A 24,612-nucleotide genomic window follows, 5' to 3' on the forward strand; every position below is an offset into this window, starting at 1 on the left:
ATCAGTCAAATGAAAATCAACATGTTAAGACCTCCATTAAGCTAGTTGAAAGATGCAAATATGTACAAGAGTTGTACCTCACAGTGATTCCCAGGCTGATGACTTTCCAGGGTTAATGCTCAAGATCTTGTGATCTGCTGGTAATGATGAATAAAAAATAAAACTCCACCTCTAGCATGCAGTCATGTTAAAGCTCCTGAGGCACAGCTATCATCTGTTATAATATATTTCTGCAATATTTGTCTATTTTGCTAAAATTGAAATAATTTCCCTCAGTTGGGAATTAAATCCTCCAATGCCATAACTAATTAGATGCCCAATTATGATTCTAATCAATTGAAATGTAAATAAGGAGACCATTTTGCCCCATCACTTCTGTACAATTACCAGTTCTGTTGCTAAATCCAGCTATTTACTTGAGTCATATTTTCCTGTTCTTTCTTTGAATCATTTAATATTTTTCTTCAATAATTTAACTGACTCCTTCTTAGAAGTTGTAAACCATCGCCTCTTGCAAACTCTGTAATTGACTTTTGTTTTATTAAGCTGTGATTTTTTTTGATTATGAATAAGTAGCAATTAAGTACCCCAAAGCACTTTACAGCAGTTTAATTACTTTTTTTGAAAGTGCAGTCACTGATGTTATCCAGGGGAATGCTGCAGCCAATTTGTTTGTATCAAAGTCTTTCAAACAACAATGAGATAAATGATCAGCTAATCTGTTGGTTGAGGGATAAATGTTGATCTGGATTTCATGCTCTTCTTCAAATATTGTTATGGGGCCTTTTACAACCACTTGAAAAGACAAGGCTGCAGCACGTGGGAGCTCCTGGATAACATTATGATTCAGGGCAAACAAGTCTGCAGTAAGTGTCTGCAGCTCGAGGAGCTTTGGCTCAGAGTCATTGAGCTGGAGGCTGAGCTGCAGACACTGTGACGCATCAGGGAGGGAGAAAGTTACCTGGATGCTTTGTACCAGGAGGCAGTCACACCACTTAGGATAGGGTCTTCTGAGTTGGTCAGTAGTCAGGGACAGGAGGGTGTGACTGCGAGTGAGGCAGATAAGGCGGCCCAGTGGGCAGTAGTGCAGGAGTGTGAGCCTCTGCAAGTGTCCAATAGGTTGGAGGTTCTCTCAGCTTGTTTGGATGAGAGTGGAGGCTGCAGGGTGGATGGGCAAACTGACCGTGGCAGCATGGTACAGGAAGCCATCCAAGTTGGGTGGGGGGGTGAGCAAAATGAATGTAGTGGTAGTAGGGGACAGTATAGTAAGGGGGATTGACACTGTTCTCTGTAGTAAGGAGTGAGTGTCCAAGTGGCTTTATTGCCTGCCCAGTGCCAACTTGCACTGAGAGGGGAAGGGTCCAGTGGTTGTGGTCCATGTAGGTACCAACAACATAGGCAGGATGAGGAGGAAGTCTCTGTATAGTCGGTATGATAAGCTAGGCAACAAATTAAGAATCAGAACCTCAAAGGTAATAATTTCTGGATTATTACCTGAGCTATGTGCAAATTGGCATAGGACAAATAAAATTAGAGAAATGATTGTGTGCCTCAAAGACTGGTGTGGGAGAAGTGGGTTCAAGTTTGTGGAGCACTGGCACCACTATTGGGGAAAGTGGGATCTGTACCGTTGGGACGGACTATACTTGAATCATGCTGGGGCTGGTGTCCTCATGAGCTGCCTAACTAGGGAAGTAGAGAGGGTTTAAAACTGAATAGTTGGGGTAAGGGATAAATTTGGGAAGATGTGGTAAATGAAAGAGTAGAAACAAGGCAAGAGAGAATTAATATGGGAAATGATAAACAGACTGTGATAGGGACAGAGAGTACAAATCTAAGAGTAAATCTGCAGATAAGACTAGATGCTACAAAAATAAAAGATCTAAACTAAAGGTTCTGTATCTAAACGCACATAGCATTTGAAACGAAATAGATGAACTAATAGCGCAAATAGAAATAAATAAGTACGATCTGATAGCCATTACAGGGTCATGGCTACAGGATGACATAGATTGGGACCTGAATATTGAAGGGTATGTGACATTTAGAAAGGACAGGATGTTGAGAAAAGGTGGAGGAGTGGCTCTATAAATTAGTGCTGATATTCGCACATTAAAGAGCGACGACCTAAATTCAGGAAACCAGGATGTAGAAGCGGTTTGGGTTGAGATGAGGAATGATAAAGGCAAGAAGTCACTTGTGGGAGTGGTGCACAGGCCCCCTAATTGTAACTACACAGTAGGACAGAATATAAAAGAAGAGATAATGGGAGCTTGCCAGTAAAGTACAGCAATCATCACGGGGATTTTACTTTACATATAGACTGGAAAAATCAGATGGACAAAGGAAGCGTAGATGAGGAGTTCATAGAATGTTTTCAGGATAGTTTCTTAGAACAGCATGTTCTGGACCCAACCAGAGAGCAGGCTATAATAGACCTGGTATCGAGCAACGAGGTAGGATTAATTGATAATCTCCTACTGAAGGCACCCCTAGGTGATTGCATTTTACATTCCTTTTGAGAGAAAAGTGAGTACGTCCAAGACTAGTAGTTTAAACTTAAATAAGGGCAATTATGAGGGCATGAAGGCAGAGTTAGTAAAAGTGAACTGGCAAATGAGGTTAAGGGATATGTCAATAGAAGATCAGTGGCTATTAAAGAGGTTTTTCAGTATGCACAGAATATATACATCACAATGAGAAAAAAAATCTTATGGGGAGGGTCCACCATCTGTGGTTATTTAAAGAAGATAACGACAGTATAAAATTTAAAGTAAAAGCATATAATTATGCAAAGACGGGTGGCACGTCAGAAGATTAGAAAGAATAAAAAGAACAGCAAGAATGACAATAAGATTAATAAGCAGGGAAGAATTAGAGTATGAGAGAAAGCTAGCTAGTAATATAATGATGGATAGTAAGAGTTTCTATAGATATTTAAATAAGAAAAGAGTTAACAAAGTGAGCATTGGTCCAATAGAGAGTACGTCTGGGAATTGAAAATGGAAAGTAGGGAGCTGACGGATGAATTAAACAGGTATTTTGCTTCGGTCTTCACTATAGAGGACACAAGTAACATCCCAGAAATATCTGTAAATCAGGAAATGGAAGGGAGGGAGGAACTGGGGAAAATTGCAATCACCAATGAAGTGGTATTGAGCAAGTTGTTGGAGCAGCAGGCTGACAAATCTTCATGCCCAGATGAACTTCACCCTGAGGTCTTGAAAGAAGTGACTGGTGAGATAGTTGATGCATTAGTTTTAATTTTCCAAAACTCTCTAGATTTGGGGAAGGTTCCATTAGGTTGGAAAATAGCAAATATAACTCCTTTATTCAAAAAGGGAGACAGAAAACAGGAAACTATACATCAGTTAGCCTGACATCCATCATAGGGAAAATGTTAGAAGCATTTATTAAAGATGTTATAGCAGGGCATTTAGAAAAATTCAAGGCAATCAGGCATTGCCAACATGGTTTTGTAAAAGGGAAATCATGTTTATCCAATTTGTTGGAGTTTTTTAAAGGAGTCACATGTGCTGTGGTTAAAGGGGAAGCGGTGGATGTACTGTACTTAGATTTCCAGAAGGCATTTGATAAAGTACCACACCAAAGGTTAGTGCAGAGAATAAAAGCTCATGGTGCAGGGGGTAATATATTGAACTGGATAGAAGATTGGCTAGATAACAGGAAGCAGAGAGTTGGCATAAATGGATTTTTTTGGTTGGCAGGATATGATGAGTGGTGTGCCACAGGGATCAGTGCTGGGGCCTCAACTTTTTACAGTTTATATAAATGACTTGGATGAAGAGACTGAAGGAAAGTTTGCTAAATTTGCTGATGACACAAAGCTGGTAGGAAAGTAAATTGTGAAGAGGACATAAGGAGTCTACCAAGTGACATAAGTGAGTGGACAAAGATCTGGCAATGGAGTATAATGTGGGCAAATGTGAATTGTTCATTTTGGCAGGAAAAATAAAAAAGAAGCTTATTATCTAAGTGGTGAGAGATTGAGGAGCTCTGAGATTGAGAGGGATCTTGGTGTCCTAGTGCAAGAATCACAAAAGGTTAGTATGTAGGTACAGCAAATAATTAAGAAAGCTAATAGAATGTTTATTATGAGGGGAATTGATTACAAAAGTAAGCAAGTTATGCTTCAGTTGTACAGGGCATTGGTGAGACTGCATCTAGAGTATTGTGTACAGAACTGGTCTACTTATTTAAATAAAGAGGCAAATGTGTTAGAAATAGTTCAGAGATGGTTTACTAGACTAATACCAGGAATAGGTGGGTTGTCTTATGAGGAAAGGCTAGACAGGTTAGGCTTGTATCCACTGGAATTTAGAAGAGTAAGAGGTGACTTAATTGAAACCTTTAAGATCCTGAGGAGTCTTGACAGGATAGATGTGGAGAGGATCTTGTGGGAGAATCTAGAACTAGGGGTCACTGTTTAAAAATAAGGGGTCGCTCATTTACGACGGAGACATTTTTTCTCTGAGGATTGTGAATCTTTGGAACTCGCTTTGGAAGGGGGTGAAAGGTTACTAGAGGTGAGCAGGGATGTGGGGTTGAGGTTACATTCAGATCAGCTATGATCTTATTGAATGGCAGAGCAGACTCGAGGAGCCAAGTGGTCTACTCCTGTTTCTAATTTGTATGTTCATATAAGCCCTTAGTTTAATATCTTATCAAAAGACAGCACCTCTCATTATGTAGCAGCTCCTTGTGCTGCGGTGTCAACCTAGGTTAGATGGTTAACTTTTAGACTAGAGCATGAACCTATAACCTTTTTACATAGAGATGACATTTCCACCTCTGAACTATGCCAACTTTGAATGCTATTACATAGAAATATGTTCTGTGCACTGCTAACTGACTTGTATCTTCCTTTCTAGGACCCAGCACCTGGAAGATTAAACATCAAATATGTGGGATGAAGAAGCAATCCCCTATCAACATCATAACCAAGAAAGCTCAAATTGATACGAGATTGAATCCCATTAAGTTTGAGGGCTATGATGGTCCTGATACAGATGTTGAATGGACATTAAAAAACAATGGTCATTCAGGTAAGTTCTGGAAATTCAGTCCATCCTCTTGAAGGATTTACATTGTCAGAGCAGAGGATGAGGTAGCAGAGCAACTGGAAAGAGTAAAACTGAATAAAGGGGAGGTTCTTAAAAAGCTGGCAGTGCTCAGAGTGGGAAAGGTGCCCAGTCTGGATGGAATGACTCCTAGGTTGCTGAAGGAAGGAAGAGTGGAGGTTGTGGAGGCTCTGGCCACACTTTTCCTGCTTAGGGGAAGTAATACCTGAGAACTGGAGGATTATAAATTTTGCACCCTGTTCCATAAAAGGGAGATGCATAACCCTGGGAATTACAGATCAGTCAGCCTCATGGTGGTGGTATAGTTTTTAGAGCTATGACTCTGGGGAAAAAATTAATTGGCACTTGAAAAAATATGAGCTGGTAAATGAGAGCCAGCACAATTTGGTGATGGCAACTGACTAACCTAATTAAGTTTTTGATGAAATAATGGTGATGGTAAATGAGGAGATTCTGATTGATATTGTGTGTCAGGACTTTCAAAAAGCGTTTGATAAACTAGCCCATAACAGAGCAAAAATGAAGCTCATGGGCAGGATTTTCCGCTTGGTGTGCGATCACGTGTCCAACATACCTGAATGTGAAATAGCGCGCGATGACATCGGGCGAGCATCCTAATGTCATTGCGCAGTTGCGCAATATTTCAGTCAGCAGGCATGTGCGAGAATTGGCAGCACGCCTGCTGACAATTAAGTGGCCTATTAAGGCCATTAATCAATTAATTAATTGCTATTTTTCACTGCCCGTCCAATGTTACGGTTGGCAGGCGGGTGAATTGGCCAGGCGGCCTTTAGATTTTTGACGAAACCTCATTGAAGAGTGAAATCGCAGTCCGGAGCAGATCGCAGGCGCTGGGCCGTTTCCCGGTTGCTCCCGGGCCCACCTGCCCAACAACCTCAAAACCCTGTCCCATGGGATTAAAGTGCAGTGTCCACATAGATAAGATTTGGGGGATGGTACAGAAAGCAGACTGTGGTGGTGAATGGTTGTTTTTCAGACTGGAGAGAAATGCTCAGTGGTGTCCTCAAGGTTCAGTGCTGGGACCTCTCCTCTTTTTCATCGTACATTCATGATTGGAATTGGGTATATAGGAGATCATATCAAACTTTGCAGATGACATGAAATGTGGAAATGTAGTGAACAAAATGACGATAGTAACAGACTTCAGGAGAATATCGGCAAGTGAAATGGGCAGAAACATGGAGCTGGATTTTACCCTTCCCCGCCAGCAGCTTGGAGGGTATGTAAAATCCAGTGGGCGGCCCACCCGCCCATGATCTCTCAAACCCCAGCCCAGCCCGTGTTGAGGCCTGTCAGCTTGGCATCTGGCAAGAACCCCAAACCCTTGACCCGGTGCCACCTCAAATCCCAAGTGCAATACTTGTAGTGGCCATCACTTCTGCCCAATCCCTATATCCCTTTATTTCCCTTGGGTCCAAAACACTAATGTTCTCACCTTTGAATATTCTGAATGACTGGCCATTCACAGCCTTCTGGGATAGACAATTCAAAGATTCACAAATTTCTCAGTGAAAATTTTGAGACTCTGCTTCCTAATTCTAGACTCTCCAGCCAGCGGAAACAACCTCTCATCCTCTACATTTGTCAAGCCCTATCAGCATCTTATATGTTTCAATCCTATCACCTCTTATTTGTCTAAACTCCATATAGGCCCATTCTAAGCGATCTGTCCTCCTACATTGGTAAAATAAGTCGCAAGTTACATCAGTGATTAGAGTCTCAACCACACTAAAAGTGAGAAGGGTATGATTATGAGCAAGTGGTAGCTGTGTACTGGTTAACTTGCATACCATCTACAGGATATAGCCAAGGTTACTGGTAGTCGGCCCATTCGTTTAGTGTGAACAATTTTTAAGATAAAAAATGCTTTAATCCCTCTTTTCCCCCCACTATATTAATAAGAAAACAGTTTTCTGAAGCTGGCGAGGAGAGCTCTGTGTTCACATGAAACCATGCCGGGACTGACTGTTGTCATTGGGTTGGATGAGGGCAGTCTTGAGGTACTGACGAAAAAGCCCTTAGACTGGCTGGGGCAGTTAGAGTTAGGAGGCCATGTGCTGAGATCTCGAATACATCCAATCACAGGGGGAAACCTAAAAACATAGGGCAGAAATTTTCGCTTCATGGGCAGGCCACACCTGACCTGCTCGAGCGTGAAATGATGCGTGTTGACGTTAGCCGAGCATGCCAACGTCAACGCGCAGTAGTGCGATAGGCCTGTTAGGGCCATTAAATAATCAATTAACCTATATTTTTTGATACCCATCCAACCTAACGGTTGGCAAAAAGGCCAAGCGGCTTCTGCATATTTTTTGGAATCCTCATCCATGAGCGGGATGAGGTTTCCAAAAGCAAATAAATATAAAATGAAAGTTTTACAATTGAGTTAATAGCATGTCCCTGTTCAGGTGACAGAGTCATGTGAGGGGACATGTTTCATTACATTTTTATTTTCTTTATTTGCTTTTTTTTAACAATGCTTCATCCCCCTGGGGCAGCTCTGTGCCTCAGGGAGATTATGAAGTGCTCAATCGTGCACATGCGTGAAGTTTGCACTCGGCCCGTTCGCCCTCCTGCCCCATCAGCCCCCCACCCTTGCGCAGGCAGTGCTGAGCGCTGCCACTCGCATTTCACGCTGTGTAAGCCTTAACTGGCCCGCCAGTGTGAAATCGTGGTACGTTCCTGATTGTGGGCGGCGGTCGGCTTCCCTACCAAGCCTGCCCACCAAGGGCAAAATTCTGCCCACAGACACTTTAAACAAAGGTTGAGGCTTGTCAGTTGTAACTTTTGTTGACTTTACATTTATTTTGCTACTGTTGCTTCTTGTTAATAGTTCAGGTGACATTAAAAGGAAACATTGCCATCAAAGAGGGAAACCTTCCAAATACATACAAGGCAATTCAGTTCCACTATCATTGGGGAACAGAGTCTGATCCTGGTGCAGAGCATACAATAGATGGGGAACAGTACCCCATGGAGGTAAGATATGTACTCCTTCAATGAATCTGAATGTCCAGGAAACAAAATCAAATAGTAATCCAGTTTGAAGAGCTAGAATATGTTTCTTTCTTATTTTTAAAAATAATTTTCTGCCCTGCTCTATTTTTCCTCTTCTACTGAAAGTGGGTAAAATTGGCTTAGGGTAAAATGATTTGCTGCTGCTGTTGGAATCATTATTATAGCCTTTGGTTGGCCAGTAACTTTTACTGCTGGAATATTTCCAGTGAGCAGCTGTGGTTTACACTTGAAGTCACTCCGTTGTTACTCCAAATATCTGCTTCCTATTCAGATTGTTAGGCTGGAAAGTCATTGAAATTATATCTCAAAAGCCACATTTGAGACAGTACCTCATTTTGTTATGCTCTGATTCAATGCTTTAAGTGAAGTCCATGTTCACTGAGCCAACTTAGTTCAAATGAGAGAATTGATACTTGGGCAGTACAGAATCTTTCCCAACTTCATTCAGAGATGAGTGGTCTCCTCTCCAATACCTAGGAGAGTTGGTCTCTATGATGACTGCTTAGTAATCCATTCTGGATCATTTTTTTGCAGTCCAAGGTGTTCCCAAATATTAACTTTAGGTTACACCAACAATGGCCCCACCATGCGATGTACTATAAATTTAAATACACAAAGATTTTGATGCCATCCTGCTGTAAGTTGATTATAACTATAATGACTATGCAGTATTCTGTGCAATTTGTAACTATCATGAATCTGTCTTCTGCAGTTGCATATCGTCCACCAGAATGAAAAATACAATTCCTTGGCAGATGCTCTAAAACATTCTGATGGTCTGGCTGTGCTTGGTTTCCTGTTTGTGGTGAGTAACATTCCTCAGTATTTACACTACCACTGGCAGGGCTCACTTCAGCAAGTTGTGACAGAGGACAACAGAGGAATATCAATATTATTGTGCGTGTGGGTGATTAAAATGGGCCAAATTCCCGGTACATTTAGAATCCACCAGCAACTCGCCCGTCTCTAGGCTTAACGGAAGGGGTCGAGGGACTGGCAGCCGACCTACTCCCAGGGGATGAGTTGGCAATTTAAATGCTATAATTAGGCTGGCAGCCTTGGATTTATTAGTGAATGGTTGAATTTGCCAGGCGACAGGAACCTAGCAGCTGTTGTGAAGGTATGTGCCTTCAGGGCCCTGATTGTGGGAGTAGCAGGAGTACTTCCCCTGTACGCACCCCCCTCCCCGCCCCACCCCTCCCCGCCCAAACTTCCCCTCCAACAATATGGCTTATATTTATCTCTTTATCTCATTCCAGGAATCACCTGAAAGGAATTCAAATATTAACGACTTGATCAACGCTCTGAAATTAGTTCCACACAGTGGTAAGCACAAATAACGGGCCAAAAATTCCAACTATTTCTCCAGCTGATTGTATTTCCCATTCCCTCCAATTTTCTCTTGCTTCCATCTCTGATTTTCTCCAATCTCCCAGTTATTTCTGACGTCGATTTTCTATATTGCCTTTAATTTCCAATATCTACCTCTCTGATTACCTCCCTTGCTGTGCCCGGCTGGAATTTTGTGAAGGTGACAGGAGTTCTGCTGATGGGGGCAACCCCTCATCAGTGATGGCGGGACACAGGGTCGCATTTTGCCAGCAACAGCCACAGGCTGTAACCTCAGGGGGCTGCCACCAGGGCTACCACCCTATTAAGGGAGGCTGTCCAACTGGAGGGTTGGCAGCTTAGCAGCCTCAGCCGTGCCATCGCTTGTGGCAGCCATTTCTGGGGCTGCACCTCGAGGATGAGGGCACACCAATGGCCGTGTGCCCTTGAAGGCATTTAAGTTGGGTCTGGGGACATTGGAGCCAGGCAGACAGTTCCCCGTGATGGGGTTAAAAACAAAAAACTGCGGATGCTGGAAATCCAAAACAAAAACAGAATTACCTGGAAAAACTCAGCAGGTCTGGCAGCATCAGCGGAGAAGAAAAGAGTTGATGATTGGAGTCCTGATGACCCTTCAACAGAACTGATTTTTCTTTACAAGGAGAGGGGTGAAATATAAGCTGGTTTAAGGTTGTTGGGGGGCGGGGGGAGAGAAGTGGAGAGGGGGGGATGTGATTGTAGGGACAAGCAAGCAGTGATAGGAGCAGATAATCAAAAGATGTCACAGACAAAAGAACAAAAGAACACAGAGGTGTTGAAGTTGGTGATATTATCTAAACGAATGTGCTAATTAAGGATGAATGGTAGGGTACTCAAGGTATAGCTCTAGTGGGGGTGGGGGGGCATAAAAGATTTAAAACTAATGGAAATAGGTGGGAAAAGAAAAATCTATATAAATTATTGGAAAAAACAAAAGGAAGGGGGAAGAAACAGAAAGGGGGTGGGGATGGAAGATGGAACTCAAGACCTAAATTTGTTGAATTCAATATTCAGTCCAGAAGGCTGTAAAGTGCCTAGTTGGAAGATGAGGTGCTGTTCCTCCAGTTTGCGTTGGGCTTCACTGGAACAATGCAGCAAGCCAAGGACAGACATATGGGCAAGAGAGCAGGGTGGAGTGTTAAAATGGCAAGCGACAGGGAGGTTTGGGTCAATCTTGTGGACAGACCGCAGGTGTTCTGCAAAGCAGTCGCCCAGTTTACGTTTGGTCTCTCCAGTGTAGAGGAGACCGCATTGGGAGCAACGAATGCAGTAGACTAAGTTGGGGGAAATGCAAGCGAAATGCTGCTTCACTTGAAAGGAGTGTTTGGGCCCTTGGACGTTAAGTAGAGAGGAATTGAAGGGGCAGGTGTTACATCTTTTGCGTGGGCATGGGGAGGTGCCATAGGTGGGGGTTGAGGAGTAGGGGGTGATGGAGGAGTGGACCAGGGTGTCCCGGAGGGAACGATCCCTACGGAATGCTGCCGGGGGGGTTGAAGGGAAGATATGTTTGGTGGTGGCATTATGCTGGAGTTGGCAGAAATGGCAGACGATGATCCTTTGAATGCGGAGGCTGGTGGGGTGATAAGTGAGGACAAGGGGGACCCTATCATGTTTCTGGGAGGGAGGAGAAGGTGTGAGGGCAGATATGCGGGAGATGGGCCGGACACGGTTGAGGGCCCTGTCAACGACCGTGGGTGGAAAACCTCAGTTAAGAAAGAAGGAGGACATGTCAGAGGAACTGTTTTTGAAGGTAGCATCATCAGAACAGATGCGACGGAGGCGAAGGAACTGAGAGAATGGGATGGAGTCCTTACAGGAAGCGGGGTGTGAGGAGCTGTAGTCGAGGTAGCTGTGGGAGTAGGTAGGCTTGTAATGGATATTGGTGGACAGTCTATTACCAGAGATTGAGACAGAGAGGTCAAGGAAGGGAAGGGAAGTGTCAGAGATGGACCAAGTGAAAATGATGGAGGGGTGGAGATTGGAAGCAAAATTAATAAAATTTTTCCAAGTCCCGACAACAGCATGAAGCAGCATCGAAGTAATCATCGATGTACCGGAGAAAGAGTTGTGGAAGGGGGCCGGAGTAGGACTGGAACAAGGAATGTTCCACATACCCCATAAAGAGACAGGCATAGCTGGGGCCCATGCGGGTACCCATAGCCACACCTTTTATTTGGAGGAAGTGACAGGAGTTGAAGGAGAAATTGTTCAGTGTGAGAACAAGTTCAGCCAGATGGAGGAGAGTAGTGGATGGGGATTGTTCGGGCCTCTGTTCGAGGAAGAAGCTAAGGGCCCTCAGACCATCCTGGTGGGGGATGGAGGTGTAGAGGGATTGGACGTCCATGGTGAAGAGGAAGCAGTTGGGGCCAAGGAACTGGAAATTGTTGATGTGACGTAAGGTGTCAGAGGAATCACGGATGTAGGTGGGAAGGGACTGGACAAGGGGAGAGAGAAGAGAGTCAAGATAACGAGAAATGAATTCCATGGGGCAGGAGCAAGCTGACATGATCGGTCTACCGGGTAGGTTCTGTTTGTGGATTTTAGGTAGGAGGTAGAAGCGGGCCGTCCGAGGTTGGGCGACTATCAGGTTGGAAGCTGTGGGAGGAAGATCCCCAAAGGAGCTGAGGTCAGTGACAGTGACATGGCTTGATGTTCAATGGTGGGGTCATGGTTCAGGAAGAGGTAGGAGGAAGTGTCTGCGAGTTGACGCTCAGCCTCCGCGAGGTAGAGGTCAGTGCGCCTGACAACAACAGCACCACCCTTGTCAGCGGGTTTGATGACAATGTCAGGGTTGGACCTGAGACAACGGAGTGCAGTAAGTTCAGAGAGAGAGAGATTAGAATGGGTGAGAGGAGCAGAGAAATTGAGACGACTAATGTCGTGCTGACAGTTCTCAATGAAAAGATCAAGAGAAGGTAAGAATCCAGAGGGAGGGGTCCAGGTGGAGGGACAATATTGGAGGTGGGTAAAAGGATCCGTTGAATGGGGAGAGGACTCCTGCCCAAAGAAGTGAGCCCGGAGACGAAGACAGCGGAAGAAGAGTTCAGCATCGTGCTTAGCCCGAAATTCATTGAGATGGGGGTGTATGGGTATGAAACTCAGTCCTTTGCCAAGTACTGAATGTTCAGCGTCAGAGGGGAAGGTCAGGGGGTATAGTGAATACACGGCTGGGGCTGGGATTGGAAGATGGGGTGGGGACGGAGGGACAGGCAGGATTGGAGGGTCCTAGATGGGTGTTGGTGTCGATGAGTTGTTGTAGCTTGCGTTCCTTAGCACTTGAGAGAAAGAGAAAAAGTTTCTTGTTGAGACGTCGAATGAGACGAAGAATAAAATGAAACTGGGGGCACGCACAGCTTTGAAAAAGGGTACGGCGACGCTGCAGGAGGGAGAGGTCGAGTGTGTTCATATGGCGGTGCATGGCACTGAGTGTGGATCTCAGAACAGTAGTCCGAGAAACGTTTTATGTCCCAGGGATACCAGTAATCCTGGGTGGGTTCGAAACATGAGGGGTTGAATTTCAGTTGAAATCCACATGGGGTAAGTCGGAGACGGAGACAGTCACTGAGAAAGGAGATATGGCTGTGAAAGAGGGTTTTAGTAAAACACCAGGAGAGAAATGGAAAGCAATGAAGGTGAAGAAGGCAAAAGAGAGATACGGAAATCTTGTCACAGAGACGAACAAAACTTCTTCAAGGTAGACATTTTTTGAAGAGCAATTGCAGTCAATTAAACACAGAGATAAAAACAAAAAACTGCGGATGCTGGAAATCCAAAACAAAAACAGAATTACCTGGAAAAACTCAGCAGGTCTGGCAGCATCGGCGGAGAAGAAAAGAGTTGACGTTTCGAGTCCTGATGACCCTTCAACAGAACTGATTTTTCTTTACAAGGAGAGGGGTGAAATATAAGCTGGTTTAAGGGTGATGGGGTGTTGGGGGCATGGTGGGGTCGCTTGTGGACAGGTGGTCCTGTTGCTGCAGGGTGGCCATTGCCTTTGATGGTCCAAAGGGTGGCAGAAAAGGCTGCACCCCCAGTCCCTGGGCCCATTGGGAGGTTACCAGGGTTTACCTGGTGCTTTGCAATTGCACTGGCGGGCCCCCTCCGTTGCTGGTAAAATGCCAGAAGAGGTGTTAAATTGGCCACAAGTGGTACAATTGGGGGGTTTCGGACAGGCCATCTGCCACATTTCCTGTTGCTGGCAAAATTACATGGTGGTGGGAAGATGCGTGATGCACCATCTAATGCCTTCGTGTGGCATTTTGCCAGCCTTCCCACCTCCCATCCCATCTCCAGAGGGCTGGCAAAATTCAGCGTTCTGTCTCTCTCAACTCTCATTGGAAATTTCCTGCTTGCATTTTGCTTCTTCAGTTCAAACGAGAAACTTGCTCTGTGGTGACTGGTTATACTGTCTTACAGCTGCCCCAGTGGAGACCAACTAGCTTAGATAACATTGACCAAGGATCCAACTTGGGATCCCCTGGTGTTCCAGACTCACTTTACCAAAGGAGACCATTGGGCAGCTGCATTCAGTTCTTTGAGGAAGTGTTCAAAATTCTAAGTAACTCTCTATTTTAACCACAATCATAGATTTCAAAGCAAAAGTAAAATACTGTGGATTCTGGAAATTTGAAATAAAGACAAAAAATGCTTTAAACTAGGATGAGAAAGTTACAGGGTTACAGGCAAAAAATTGACAAAGCACTGCTGTCTTTTCAAAGAGCCAGCACAGGTATAATGGGATGAATGGCCTTCTTCTGTGCTGTAAGTTTTCATGATTCAGTGATAGAACATGCAGACAGCACAGCAACTATAGAGAGAAAAACAACGGGTGGAATTTAATGTCTCCCCCCAATTGGAGCTGGGCTGGGGTATTTGATCAGGTGGGGTGGTGCTGGTTGGGGACCCCACCACTTTCCGCCCTGATTAAGTCCAGGTTGGGAAGGCTCATTGTCAGCCTTCCCACCCGAACACCAATTGATGCTTTAAATGGCCAATTAATACCTTCTTATGGCCCTCATCTTGCTGCCACTGGTATTCAACCTACAGTGGGCTGGGCAATTGCCACAGGGGAGCCCGAAAAACAAGCTTTGCTTGCGGGCTCCTGTGGGAGAGGGTCCCTTAGTGCCTGATCAAGGGACCTAACATCGTGGGGGCTCGCAGGGGGTTGACTGCTCCCTTTGACCTCCTTCGCAACCCGTGACCCCATCCCGCCCTCACTCACCTGTGCCTGGATCCTCGCTGATCCTGAGCCCCTGGTAGTGGCAGCTGCCTGCAATGTGCCTGTTCCCCTGGTGGCACTGCCTGCAATGAAGAGCTGCCGGCCTCTGGCTTGGCAGTTCCCCGGGGGGGGTGGGATTTCTGCTCCCGGGGTCTTTGATTCTGGCAAAGGCCCGCCCCTGGCCACTTAAAGTGCCTGACTGGCGCTTAATATGCATCTCTTAATCGAAGGATGCGACACAAGGCTCTCACTGGCTGTCCAGCCAGCAGGCAAAACCCTTGTTGCCTGGTTTAATTCTGTCCAACATTTCAAGTTGATCACTTGTTTTCTGGTGAATAGTTAATTTCCTGAAACTTTCTCTCCACAAGCGCTGCCTGTTCTGCTGAGTGTTTCCAGCGTTTTCTGGGGTTTTTTTTTACTGTGTTTCCAACTTGCATCGTCAAATTGAAGCCTCTTCTCATTTATCTGCGCATAGCTTATTTTCTTCCATTGCTCTCCTTGTTTTGTCCTTTTTTAATAACTCCATCATGCTCTCAATTTTCAAGGTTATTCAATCTCAAAAAGCCTTTCATGGTGAAATGTTGTCACCCAGTTCAGGTGTGAACGCCTTTGCCTCTGAGACAATCTGACAGTCAGCTGATTTTAATAAAATACAACAGTCAGCACCTTCAGGCAAAAAGGGGAGAACGATGCAGGGAAAATAATTGTTCCATTAAAATGAATAATTTGTGCTTCACTCTTTCTCTCTTTGCTCGTGTTTTGATCTGTTGATAAGCAATGGGGTGCGGCAAAAGATTCCAAGTGTTGAAACCTGCTGCAGTTCTCGCTGTTGAACTCAAATTGTGTCATTTGTCTTGAAATAGTATTATCAGGGGATCCAAACTGCTGAGAAGGCATATTATTTTCAAAGAGACTTTCTCTGTCTGTTACCTGAAATCCAATATCCCTGCTCCAGTAACAGCACTGTACTTTCTGCAGTAAATATAATGACTCCCTCTTTCTGTTGCTTGCTGAATAGTTACAGGCCGCAATATTTACTTGGGCAGGTCTTGAGTAGCAGAAATGGATTTTGGCTGGGAAACCCAGAGTTACGTGATAAAGTTTTAATGGACAGTGTGTGCCCTTTTTTTCCTGAAGCAGATCTCCTACCTGGAAGCCAGCTGATTGACAGCCTTGGCCTCCAGTCAAGTGGGGAATGCTCAAGAGGGAGGGGGTCCAAACTCTGATTGCAGTGGGGAGCTGATCCCTGATGCTGGGGAGGGAGTCCTCGATTCTGGCAGTAGTCTGATTGCAGGGCTCTTTGTTTTTGGAGGGATGAGGACTTTGGATCCTAGGGGGTTTTAGGGAGGAGGATCTGATGTTGGGTTCTTCTTGGCCCACAAGCAGTGCTGTAAAGGCACTTAGCTCTTCTGTGAAGTAGTCCCTCCCTGCAGCCTCTAACTGTTGGCATTGCTAAAGCTCAGGAAACCCAGGTGAACCGAATTAATCCCAGACAACAAGGTTAAATATTTGGCATACCACCTCATTACAATATTTAAATGGACAAGCCGCCTCCTGGGAGCAGGTTAGTTGCCTGCCCCTCGTTCCACCTCCATTAAAACCGGAAGTTGACTGGTTTGAAGCAACTTGGAGTCAACTTTTGAGTTTTTTTTCATTTTTACATCCCACCTGATTCAAACTGTAGCTTGTAATGGTTACTCAGTTTGGACATAAGGTTTTTGAAGGACATTACAGTCAGACAGAAGTCAAACCACAACCAGTAATTTGGATGTACTTCAACAACAAATTACACTGCTAAGACTTAATGTATTTCAAGATTAGGTTATACTGTTGAAACCTAGCAATTCTTGTATTATTAAGCAGATACGCAGACTTGCGTTAAGCAGTTACGTAGACAGTACACCTACAAACACTCACACTGTTTTATCCCAATTTTGTTGATTTGGTTTAATTGGTTTTAACTCGAAAGAGTTACAAACACTCACGAGTCCATGTTGATTGTGGTCTCCTTACTGACTGACTAGATCACTTGTAATAACTTGACGGAGCAGCAGATTTGGTGAAAAAAATGCTAAACTTTATTTAGGAGGTACGTCAGGCGCTTGCACAATGCAATCTCTCCACTGGAAGCCCTGCCCACAGGATTACCCATGCCATAAGCTTATTGGTCGAAGCCCCTGTAATAACATCACATGATGGGTGATTGACGGGAGGGAGGGACAATACATATAGTTACTACATTACTCTTAACTTCAACTGCAGCAAGGTTAATCGGGTTCTTCAGGCTTTATACAGTTAACAGGTGAGGTGAGGGAGAGACTTTGGCCTATGATTGACACATCCACTTTTATACAGCAGTTCTTGGATTTTGACCTCAAAGCCCCATCAAAGCTTCAGGCGCCCAGGTCTATGAAGTAGGTTTTTGTTTCCAACTCTTTGCCATTGGTTCAACCTCCTTACATCTGGTAGATGTTTTCACCATTTGTTCTTTCTGAACTTGTTGTTTTGCAAACAACCACCAATGCTAAACTTCTTGTTTTGCAAACTACCACATATGCTGATCACCTTGTTCTGCAAACACACCAGACTTTAATTCAACTTGACTGCAGAGCATGATGGATAAGTTGGTCAAGTCCATTGTTTTGGAGTAGCAAATGTGTTTCTCAGGCTTACAAAACCCACCCTTTTTTTAGGTTAAAATGACCCCAGAGTTTACATTATATAGCAACTCAAAACTACTGCATTGAAATTATGCCATGTGGGCACAATCCTATTCAGAGTAAAATTCTTTGGCCGGCCCTGTTTTGATAAAATTATTAGCCCATTAAAATAAGCTGCTAAGTAGCTTTGTTAAAGTAGTGAACAAAGGGATTTAACATGAGCTACTTTGTGTTCAAGCCCTAGCCATCTTCGTACATTGTCATTTCAAGGCTGTAGTAAATACAAAAGGTATTTTATTATCATTTCTCTTATTTCAGCTAATATTAAAGCTGTTTCTTTCCTCACTTTTTTTTAGGTAACTCCACACAGCTGAAATCTTTTCCACTGAATAAAATTATTTTAGACCAAAAAAAGCTTGATAAATACTACCGTTATGATGGCTCATTAACTACTCCTGATTGTAATGAGGCAGTAATCTGGACAGTATTTGCAGAACCCATTCCTATCAGCAGGAGTCAGGTAAGGTTTGTGTGCTGAGGACTTGGGTAAACCATGCTGGGTAAACTATGCTGGGTAAACTATCTGTTAGGGCTTATTTTAGAAAAAAATCCATTGTTTTTCTCTTTTTTCCAGTTGTTTGAAGGAAAGAAAGGGGCAATATTTGTGCTGTGGGATAGAGACTGGTTTGAGACTGCCCAAACTCATTATGCTTTTGTTTCTAAGCAGGGAAGGAAATCTCCAGGGAATTGAGCACAAAATCTAGGCTGGCATTTCAGAATAGTACTGAGGGAGGGCTGTACTGTCTGAGGTGCCATTTTCAGATGCCACATTAAACGGAGACCACATATGCCCTCTCAAGCAGATATAACAGGTCCTGTGGCATTATTTCAAAGAAGAACGAGAGTGTTTTCTCCAATGTCCTGGCTGGTTATTTATCCCTCAACCAATATCTAAAAACAGGTTATCTGGTTGTTATGACATTGCTGTTTGTGGGAATTGACGGTGTGCAAGTTGGCTACCATTCTTCTTCCATTACAAAAGTGATTGCGTATCAAAAGTACATCAGCCTGTTTGGGGTTTGAGGTACCATGTAAATGATACTATATAAATACAAGTTTGTATTTTTCTAACTCATTATCCTGAGAAGGATTCAAGCCCAAGTCCCATGGGTAAAATACCTGTTGGTGGAGTAATGTGGAGATCTATTCAGCTCCACTCACCGCCTGGAACAAAGGGTTAACCAGCAGGCTTTTGTGTTGATGCCACAAATGAGGCATTGTTACTTTATACAGGCAAACGAAGAATCTTGAAGGTATTGGTTGGAAGCCTAATAGCACCTGGCCCAATTGTACATAATATATACCAGCTTCAGACTTAACAAAAACAGAATTACCTGGAAAAACTCAGCAGATCTGGCAGCATCGGCGGAGAAGAAAAGAGTTGACGTTTCGAGTTCTCATGACCCTTCAACAGAACTAGGTGAATAAGGGGTGAAATATAAGCTGGTTTAAGGTGGGTGGGTGGGGGTGGTGGGCGGGGGGGTTGGGGGGGGGGGGGTGGGGGGAGAGAAGTGGAGGGGGGTGGTGTGGTTGTAGGGACAAACAAGCAGTGATAGAGGCAGATCATCAAAAGATGTCACAGACAACAGAACAAAAGAACAATAGGTGTCGAAGTTGGTGATATTATCTAAACAAATGTGCTAATTAAGAATGGATGGTAGGGCACTCAAGGTATAGCTCTAGTGGGGATGGGGGGAGCATAAAAGATTTAAAAATATTTAAAAATAATGGAAATAGGTGGGAAAAAGAAAAATCTATATAATTTATTGGAAAAAAACAAAAGGAAGGGGGAAGAAACAGAAAGGGGGTGGGGATGGAGGAGGGAGGTCAAGACCTAAAGTTGTTGAATTCAATATTCAGTCTGGAAGGCTGTAAAGTGCCTAGTCGGAAGATGAAGTGTTGTTCCTCCAGTTTGCGTTGGGCTTCACTGGAACTGCAGCTAGCCAAGGACAGACATGTGGGCAAGAGAGCAGGGTGGAGACTAAACAATATGCTTTGGCATCACAGTGAGAAATGGCAAAGGACACTTCAATATCAGCAAGTTTCTAAAGCTGATTAAATTTGCAGAGTATAAGATGACACCAAATAGTTTTTACTTATGGTGCAGAACTCCAGAGCATGCAACAGAATGTCTTCCTCTATCCCACACCCAGGACCAGCTGTGGACTTGTAGCAAAAAGGTTAAACAGTTTTGAGAATAGGGAGAGCTCTGGCTCCTATCAGTCTTTCACTGAGCACACTAGAGGGACAATCAGCGTCTAAGTTTCTCTTGGCCAAAGCCCCTCAATTAAGAACCTTGTCAGTTGTCAAATGTGGAGTTATCTAATGACAATAATTTGCATTTATATATCACATTTAACATTGTAAAAACATCAAAGCACATCATAGGAGCGTTATCATACAAAATTTAACACCATGCTATGAAGAGATATTAGAGCAGTTGATCAAAAGCTTGGTCAGTGTGGTAGGTTTAAAATAGCAACTTAAAGGAGGTGAATGAGGTGGAGAAATGGAGAGGTCTAGGGAGGGGATTTCAGAGCTTAAAGCATAGCCAGCTGAATGCACAGCGCCCAGTAGCTCAGCAATAATAATTTAGGATGCACAAGAGGCCATAATGAGAGGAATGCAGAGATCTGAGAGTATTGTAGGTCTGGAGGAGTTTATAGAGATAGGGAGGGATTTGAACACAAGGGTGACAATTTTTAAACTGAGTCATTGCCACACCAGGAACCAACATAAGTTGTTGAATGCAGGGGTGATATGTGAGCAGGATGGGGTGAGCGTTAGGATATGGGCAGTGGACCTTTGGGTAAGCTTGAGTTTACCGAGTGTGGAACTCAGGACTGTGTTGGGATAGTCCTGTCTGGAGGTAGTTAAGACATGGAGATAGCAATGAGCAATACTGAGTTTTGCAGCACCTGAATTGATGAATGTTCTCCATTTTGTTGTGTTTGGAATCTGTGATGCTTATAACCTCTGCCCATAACATCAAGTTAATTTATTGAATTCATGAAACAGGAGATCAGTGGAAAAGCAACAGAACATTTATGTTATAGCATCCTTAACTTTAAATTCATTGAATTAATATAGAATAGGTGGTGTAATGGGAGGGTCTTGTGGCACAATGGGTGGCATCCTTGCCTCTGAGCTGGTTCATGTCCCACTCGAGGATTTGATGGCCAAGGAAGTTATGTTCATAATATGGCTAAATGGGCTGAGTATCAACTTGTAAGTCTTTCCAACATAGGACAATGCCAGAGAGTAAAAGCAGGAAAGATTCCTGGTCAGCCATGTAATGGAAAGAAACTGGACCGTCTACCATCACTATACATAGCTCCAGACTACGACACACATGCAAAAGTGTATGTTACCACAGCAACTCAGACTCCTTGGGAGAACGGTTGGCTGGATGGCTTGTGTGGATCAGAGTGGTGCCAACAGCACAGGGATCGATCTCCTTTTCCAGTTGGGGTAGATTCGGGAGTTGACTCCTTGCCTTATCCGTGGTGGAGGACGTGGCGCTGTGGGCTGTACCTGTCTTTGGGCAGAGAACAGAAGAAGGCAATGCCAATTTTGTAGCTTTGTAAACTTGCTCAAGTTAATATTTCAACATCTCTGCTGGTATGTTGGTGTGAGAATATATGGCACCAAAATATTTTGTTCTACCATTATTAATAATGTGTCAATGAATGAAATATTGTTAAAAGCTGATGAGACATTTCCATCAATTTTTTAATGTACTTTTAGTCAGGCAAATGGATTTTACAGAGTGATGTTATAACATTTCTGAGAGCCACAACTCCTCAACAGTTGAAATTTGATGTTTTATTTGTGGAGTCATTGTCGTGTGTGCTGCATCTCAAGGCAGGAAGGAAAAGTATTCAGCTGTCTTGACGTGCCAGTGTGTGTCCTTTTGTGTTCTCATGGAGAAGCTACAGATGTTCTCAGTTCACAGGAACACTCAGCTTTTAGTGAAAAGCAGTTCCATTGAGGGAAATAATCATGTGAACAAGTAATTGGGAGAAATGTGCAAATCATTAAACTACATGTGATTTATTTCAATTGAACAATCATTCACCTGAACTTTCAACTTCAGTGGCAATGTGAAGTGAACAACAGCAGATTGGCACCCCTTATACAATCTGCACAATTTTTCCTGCCATTCAGTTGAATAATGTTCATCCAATCCAATATAGTCCATTTTTCACCATTGCTGAAAGCTGTGGTAGCAAATCTCTCCAAATCCATAAGTTGTTAAATTGTATTTTTTAGCCACTTTTGGATAAGATGCTGTCTTATTTGCAGGTTTAATGTCCACTTCTTATGCATCTTTTATTGCCTTTGTACTGTGGGTTTGAGATTAAGCCATGCGACAATAAATTGTTTGCTGCATTATTTATGTTTATGGAAAGAATTCTCCAGAAATGATATGTTAGACAAAAATTATTACCATCTGGAAACTTAACTTGTATTTTATTTTGTTTCAGCTCAACGCATTTCCTAAAACTCTTTTCTTCAGTGATTCAAAACCCATGGCTTTAAACTTCAGGCCTGTTCAAAAACTGAACGGTCGTACAGTCTTTGTTTCAGATTCAGCTGTCAGATCTCTCAGTGCTGCAGGACTATCAGTGGTACTTGCTGTCTGGACATCTATATTATTCAACTGAGCAACCTGCAGATCCTGACATTATCACAAGCAAAGTAGATTTTCTTCTCCTGGCCAATGGATTAAAAGGGAAACTCCAGTAAATTAATATCTCAATCTGTACTGATTAACAGTAACAAATATTTTGCTTCTCATTAGAGAAGTCCTGAAGTGAAAAGGGAATAAAATAAAGTCTGTCCTGTCATCACTTTAATCTACCAGCAGTTAGCAGATGGGTGGTACTAATGCACCAGCTTGTTACTTCTAGTGTATATGTGCAACAGTACAATGGAGGTTGTTTAAATAGGAAATCTCATTAAAAAAAATGTTTTGGATTACCCTTCATAAAAGAAGTCCATTTTTCACACATGCCATACAATACTGGAGAGTGCTTTAATAATCATAATAGATTAAAATCTTACAAATGGAAGGAAAATGAAGCATTTCAACTTGCAACCACACCCAGCACAAAAACAGTGACCATGTTTGGTTCCTGAAACAGCAACCAGCTGTCTAGCCATCTCTTTATCTCCAGTAGCTGTGTCCAGCGGGTCTATCTAACTGGCACCATCCCATAGCAGTAAATAAAGATAATGGGGGTGGGAGGAGGCATTTTAAGTGCCAGTTGGTTTTAATTAGATTTTCACCCATCCTTGGCAGAGTGAGAGCATGGTGATTGGCCTGTGGAAGTTAATTCGACAAGTAAGGCCTTGCAGAGTGTGCAAAGGAGATTTGTTGGAATGATAGCAGGAATGAGAAGCTCAGTTATGTAGAAACTGGAGAAGCTGGACTAGACCTCCTTCAAGCAGAGAATGCTAAGGGGAGACTTAATAAAGGTGTTCAAAATTTATATGTGGTTTTGATAGAGTAAATAAAGAGAAACCATTTCTGCTGACGTATCAGTCAGCAAAGATGCAGATTTAAAATAACTGGCAAATGAACCAGAGTGGTGATCAGGATTTTTAAAAAAATGTTGTCTTGACCTGGGTAGGGTTACAATTGTAGTTAAAGCCTGCTGATGTAATTGGACTACAATCTGAATATTTAAATAAGGACCTGCTGGGATGAGGTGGGCACTTTATGACCTACTTAGAAGACCAGGTTTACATTGGAGATGACAGGATCCAGGTGGGATGCTGGCAGGTGAATCATCCAGTCGATTTTAACTGCCTCCACGCCTGATTTCCAGTAGGGTGCGTAAGGTTACAGTCAACACTCATATATCAGCTGTGGCAGTCAAGATGGAATGGGCTGAACTCAGATCAGTCTCGCCTTCATCTGGCATTTTAAATATTGGTTATTTTAATTTGATACACTTAAGAATTAGTTGAAGTAATTTTTTTTTGAAGTGCTTTCCTTGACATTTCCCTTTAAAGTAGAATTGTTCACTCCACTCAATGTTTTACTAAGCTTTATGCATTTTATATTTATTGTATTGATAACAGACATATTGATGGATCAGGTAAATAACTTGATTTTAAACATCAGTACAAAAATTCATATTTTTCAGTTAAATCTGATAAAACATTAGGATTGCTTGCAGTTTTTCACTTGATAATGCACTTGAAATTAATGTTTAAGAATTATAATTAGCTAAAAATAACCAGTTAATACTTAACTTAAAAGTATGTGTAGCACAATTTTAGTCAGCATCACCTCATAAGTAGATTCCTTTAACAATTACTTTGAAACATTATTATGGAGCATTGCCTAAGCAATAATCAGTTTATAAATTGTGCAGAGCAACAAATTGGCACAAACATGTGAGCGAATTACCCAATGAAGAGCTGATTTTTTTTTCCGTAAGCATGCTGAATTACTTGAAATCACACTGCAGTATTAGCAACAAGGTGGCCAAAATAAACGGGTTAACACCTTCATTTAAAATAGAAAATGAATTTCATATAAATGCATCAGTGTTCATTATTAATATACAGAGCAATTTCCTAGGTGACAACATTTATTTTAACTTACAATCAAATATCTAAAGGAAATGTTAAGGGAGTAAATTAAGGATATTTATACAGTTTCATAAAAATAAGTTCCAATTTTACAGTTTTCAGGGATTATACACAGAAATAGTCCATGTAACATTTTGCTATGGAGTTCAGATTAAATAAAGCAGATGTTTACAGTAACTGCAGTGTACAGGATGGTGGTTGGGTACACACATAGACTGCAGCAATCAGTGAACTGTGCCATGTTTCATACAATCACTTCACAATATACCACTTCTAAAGGCAAAAATATTAGAAGATCATCAATATACTTCTGAATTGCAAACTGGATCGATAAAATTCTTATTTTTCCATGCCAAATGACATGCATGACAAACCCCTTTCTTCCACCACTTTACTCTGGGTTGTTTCTGTGTCAATGTTCCTTATGTGATCAGATTGTTAGCTTGACTCCCTGTGATGAGGGCGAGGGGAGTGAGTTGCCACTGCACTCCCATCAGGTGAAAGTACCCTCTCTACCCTGCCAACCCCAGATGCCAACCTTGTATTCAGAGGATGGCGC

General features: G+C 42.9%; 1 protein-coding gene across 2 annotated transcripts in view; it reads left to right on the plus strand.

The window, feature by feature from the left end:
• ca4a (carbonic anhydrase IV a) overlaps positions 1 to 22,430 on the plus strand; it is a 34,013-nt gene extending 11,583 nt beyond the window's left edge. For both annotated transcript variants that reach the window (XM_041198311.1, XM_041198312.1), the window contains 6 exons: positions 4,893 to 5,066; positions 7,957 to 8,102; positions 8,854 to 8,946; positions 9,401 to 9,467; positions 17,744 to 17,907; positions 21,935 to 22,430. In XM_041198311.1, the coding sequence (XP_041054245.1) occupies positions 4,893 to 5,066; positions 7,957 to 8,102; positions 8,854 to 8,946; positions 9,401 to 9,467; positions 17,744 to 17,907; positions 21,935 to 22,114 (824 nt within the window). In that variant the 3' untranslated portion in view covers positions 22,115 to 22,430. The remainder of the gene's footprint in view (positions 1 to 4,892; positions 5,067 to 7,956; positions 8,103 to 8,853; positions 8,947 to 9,400; positions 9,468 to 17,743; positions 17,908 to 21,934) is intronic.
• The last annotated feature ends 2,182 nt before the right edge of the window (positions 22,431 to 24,612 follow it).

Source organism: Carcharodon carcharias, chromosome 10 (assembly GCF_017639515.1).
Source record: "Carcharodon carcharias isolate sCarCar2 chromosome 10, sCarCar2.pri, whole genome shotgun sequence".
NCBI lineage: Eukaryota > Metazoa > Chordata > Chondrichthyes > Lamniformes > Lamnidae > Carcharodon > Carcharodon carcharias.